The 4,663-nt window shown below is 53.9% G+C and overlaps 1 protein-coding gene across 1 annotated transcript; it reads right to left on the reverse strand.

The window, feature by feature from the left end:
• Window positions 1-1,193: 1,193 nt before the first annotated feature.
• On the reverse strand, window positions 1,194-2,718 carry LOC123184724 (transcription repressor OFP1-like). The gene has a single exon (XM_044596802.1). It carries the CDS (start codon window positions 2,616-2,618, stop codon window positions 1,779-1,781), a length of 840 nt encoding a protein of 279 aa, XP_044452737.1. The 5' UTR covers window positions 2,619-2,718; the 3' UTR covers window positions 1,194-1,778.
• Window positions 2,719-4,663: the final 1,945 nt, after the last annotated feature.

The following is a 4,663-nucleotide window of genomic DNA, read 5'->3' on the forward strand; positions in this document are numbered from 1 at the left end:
CAAATGTTGGCAGCAAACAAATCAGCTAAATATGTGACTCACACTAACATATTTCTATCAACAGGGAACCTTTTATAAATGCGAAAAGACCCACTTCAACATGCAACCTTGCATGGAGAGATCTTTTTCAATATATGATGCTACTTGTGTTCCATAAATATTTTAGAATTATGTAATAAATAATATGGATTTTTACTTTGGGTCTCATAATTAGCCAAAATATTCATGTTCCATATAACCAAATCTCATTGAATTACATTGCAACCAATTCCCGCAGCAACATGCGGGGTACCATTTAATAAATTGTAAAAGATGAGATAATCTCTTTTTCATTGCACCCTAGCCTGTGAAACCCTAGCCGCCAGAGGCAACCAACAAGTGAAACTACTAGGCGCCCTAAACTTTGGCGTCCTCGAGTTTCCTCACCTCCATCGTCTGCTCATGTCGTGATGAGAGAAGGGGAACCCTGGTACCTTGTTATGTGTGTCTTGAGTAGCTTATGTGTCTTGGTTAGGTCTTTGGTTGTCCATGGCTTTGGCTCCAACAGTGGGAATAAGATTCCTTCGGATCTTCCATCAAAGGGGTAGTTGTTCTAGGTATCGATATTTGATTTGGTAGGCGATGTTTGCGCCGTCTCGGGTCCAAAGGGCGAGCAGCTCGTGTTTCTTCGTGTTGGTGTTGAGGCAATGATCCTCTTCTTCCTACTCTTTCCAATAGTGTTGTTGTGGGTATCCATGTGATGTCCTCGGTCGTTTTTTGCGGCTGCGGCGAGGTTGTGGCCTCTTTTGTCCTTCCCGTGGGTGTCTCCGTGATGCGACATATCGCTCTCTCCTCGTCGTAACGAGGTTATTTACATTGCCGTTGCAGAAGTGGCAGAAGTTTTGTTCACGAGATGGTCTGGATCTTTGATTTCTGATCTATACACGACTTTTCTTTAGGGGAATCTATACAAGACTTGTACGATGGCGACTTCTTCTCCGAGGCGTCGGCCCATCCGTACCTTAGCACGAAGACTTCCGCGACCCAAAGATACAATGCTAGGCCCACTACGATTGATTGGTATCTTGATTTTGAGAAGCGGGTTGTAATTTTCTCGTCCTTCTTTTCTTTTCAGTGGAATTTTCTTGTGTTTCTGGTATGCCTTGTATTGATCGAATTATTGTACGGATACAACAAGACATGCGTAGCACATGTGAACAATCTCCCCCGCCAAGAATTAAACAGGAACGCAACACAAGATGAGCGGAATCTGGAAGAAGCTAAAGCGGCAAATTGCACGTTCTTTCTATCTTTTTGTTTTTTGCTCGCGAAAAAAGAAGAAGATACGTACTATCAGTAACTTGACCGAATTTTTGTACATGTGCATGTGCATGTCACACCATATATGCGTGGAGATGCTTCCCCGATAGCCTACTAGTCCGTACTCCACTTAGCATCAACGGAGCAGCAGCAACAAGAAGAAAAATCCGAGATGGTGTTCTTCCAGCATGAACAAATTCTGACGCAGGTAGGCCTACTCGGCTGCTCCTATCTGTAAAGAAAGACAGCGCACGATCGATCGATTCCCTTGAGAACGACTGGGAGCAGAGCAGAGTACCCCGTGACGCGCGTGCGCTCGTCGATCCTCCGGCTTTGCAGAATCGCAGCAGCGAGCAACCATCGATCGATCGAGCAAGCCGCGGCCATGGGGATTCGCGCCAAGAAACTTTCACAAACCACCGCCATTTTCGCACTGTACACGGCACACGTGGCGCGTAAGTTGGTAAGAGTAACTAGCTTTAGCTAGCTAGGCCCTGCGACGGCGGCGGCCTGTGCTTGGCGGTGCTGGTGGGCGCGTCGTCGAGCCAGGCGCGCCGGAAGGCGGCGACGATGGCGCGGTGGTGCTCGGCGGCGTTGAGGGCGAGGTAGCACGCGAGCAGCTCCTCGAGGCCCCGGGGCGACGCGCGGACCTCGTCGTTGGCCGCGATCATCTCCGCCATGCTCGCCAGGAAGTCCTCCTCCGGGTCCGCTGACTCCTTCACCACCACCAGGCTCTCCTGCAGCCACCGCCCCCGCCTCGCTTGTCGCCTCCGCGGCTTGGCGGTCGCCGTCGCCGGGGGCTGCGCGTCCGCCGGCCTCCCCCCCTTCCGCCCGCCGCTCGGCTTCACGTGTATCCGCGGCCGTCGCCGCCGCCGCGCCCTGGCCGTCGGCGACGCGCTGCCGCTGCCCGATGCCCCCTCCTCCTCCCCGTCCACCTTCCTGCCGGCCGGTTTGGTGAGGATGGGCCGCAACTTGAGCTCCGGCATCGCCCCGAGCCCGTCGAACCGGTCGGCCGCGGCGCGCGGCACGGTGACCACGTCGAAGACGATGTCGCTCGGCTGCGGGCTGCGCGGCAACTGCGTGTCCCGGCGCTTGGGCGGAATCGGAATCCCCTTGACAGCTCCACGCTCGCCGCTGGGGACGTAGTAGGACGCCCTGTTCGGGGTGCACGGAGGCGGCACGGGCACCCCCCGCGACGACGCCGACGACGAGGAGGGCGTCGTCACCACCGCCGGAGCACGATCGCCTCTCGGGACCTCGCCGGCGTCGCCTCCTGGCTTGCGCCGCAGCTTGTAGAACCAGGAGCCCGGCGGCGGCATCGTGGTGCCACGAGAGGGCGTCAGGCTTCTTGAAGTCGCACTAGCTAGCTAGCTCTCCACTCTGGCCCTGTGTTGCACTTGCTGTGGAGTACAGTGGCGAGGCTGGGGGAGAATGTGGAGTGAGCTGCCGAGCGTGCACTTTTTATGGCTGGCGCGAAAGCTCGCCGCGGGTGGCGGTCGACAGACACAAAGCCGCGGTGGAAAAGCGCGGGCGGCGTCACATAACGATCTGGCATGCACGTCTATCTGCTCCTGTGGGGAGCCCGTCCGATTAGGATACCCCGAAAACACTTGCACCTCATGCTAAATCTATTTCTTTTCCCTTGCATTGCTCGTTTTGAATTTGCGCTAGCTCGCTGTCTTACATCTGCTGGAAACTGTGTGGCAAACAGGCACCGTCAAGTGCGCAATTATTTTACAGTACCACGGACCGGCGGACCCGGACTAATTGAGCATGGAAGATGGTCCACGAGAGTCAAAACGTTTGATTTGAATTCGACAGACAGACATCAGTCGGTGTGTAGGCCGGGGACTGGTCGAAGACCGGGGAGAGGCCGGCCGGCCGGGCCACGCTGCACGCAGTGATCCTGGGCCATCTCTCCAGCTTTTCTACCGCAAGCCCGCAACGAGTAGTGATTATTGTCTCTACCGGCCATCTTTCCCTGCAACTAATCGCGTTGCACATGAGTTTCACGGCAGGAAGTGAGGGGTGGTTACTGGTTAGGTAGGAGTGCGACCCAAGTTAGTTCTTGATGTTTTCAGCAGCTATGATTCGGTGCCTGCAGGGGACATGAGCGCTTCCAAAAGTCCAGCCTCTGGTCCACCACGCATCAGTGTGCGGCTTCGCTTTGCTTTGCTTTGGTCCTCGTGTGGGGGCAATTAGTTAGCCGCGCTGCGCACGATCTTGTTACAGATCGCATGCCCGATCATGTACAATCCTAGATGCTTCGTGCAGTTGCGCCTGCAGCTTCGCTTAGTTGGAAAATGCGAATTTGAGCGTGCTGTGCAGCGTGGCATGAAGGAAAGGAACCAGTGCGCCTTTCTCTCCAATCTCCCCGCTGTAGTCAGTACGTACCACTGATGAAGATATCCACAAATGTCCTGCACCGATGAAGCTTAAATCTAATTAAATCCGTGGTCGCCACGCGGGAGCATGCAGACGAATCATTCAGTGTATCACTGTATGTGTGTGTGGTATCTATCTACGGTCGCGCTCATGATTTCGCGGCGCGTTCTGCCGCCGATCTCCTCCTCGCGGGATTGATTCATCCTGCCAGTGGTTGCGGGGACACTAGCTACGAGATGGAGCACCCTCGCGCGTCGCGACTAGTAGATCACCAGACGGTCGCGGTACTACAGTCCAGTGATCCACCGGTGCTAGCTTAGCTAGCTAGCTGCTGGTACCAAGTGAAGTTCAGCATGCCAAAACGGCCACTGTAATCGCGGATTTGCGGTGGCCGGGCCAGCAACCACCGGTCTACGTACCTGCGTAGCCCGACTCATGGAGCTAGCTTAGCTAGCTGCTGGTACCAAGCGAAGTCAGTGGAAGTAGAAACGAAACGACACCCTGAAGCCATCATTGCGATGATCACGATCGCAGACGGCCGGTTTGTATGCGCGCGCGCAGGCGGGGGTTTCAGGCATGGCGATCCATCATTGTGGGCCGGCCGGCGTTTTACTTTCAGTCATGCAGCAAGTCTAATCTCATACTCCTATATATAAGTATAACACAGGCTTGATTGCTGACGCAATACGCACAAAGATACATACATGTATCTAGTGGCGTCCGTATCTCTTGTCGATTGCAACGTTTGGATGCCCTTCAAGGGTGGTTGTTAAGGGATTGACACGTAGTACATACATGCACACAAGACAGAACCACTAAGGAATCCTTTGTACTATATTTTGAACGAATCATGCCGATCAAAGAGGCCCTTAATATTAATTTCTCGGGTTCATTTGAACTACCGGTTGTCTGGTGTTCACGGGATCATGCAGGAAAAATTCGCGTCAGGGTTTATAAACTCAGGAGGCAAACTGCAATT

Source organism: Triticum aestivum, chromosome 2A, assembly GCF_018294505.1.
Source record: "Triticum aestivum cultivar Chinese Spring chromosome 2A, IWGSC CS RefSeq v2.1, whole genome shotgun sequence".
Classification (NCBI taxonomy): domain Eukaryota; kingdom Viridiplantae; phylum Streptophyta; class Magnoliopsida; order Poales; family Poaceae; genus Triticum; species Triticum aestivum.

What these genes read in the sequence shown, in the direction of transcription:
- LOC123184724 (XM_044596802.1), bottom strand. Translation starts at nt 2,618, where the DNA reads ATGCCGCCGCCGGGCTCCTGGTTCTACAAGCTGCGGCGCAAGCCAGGA.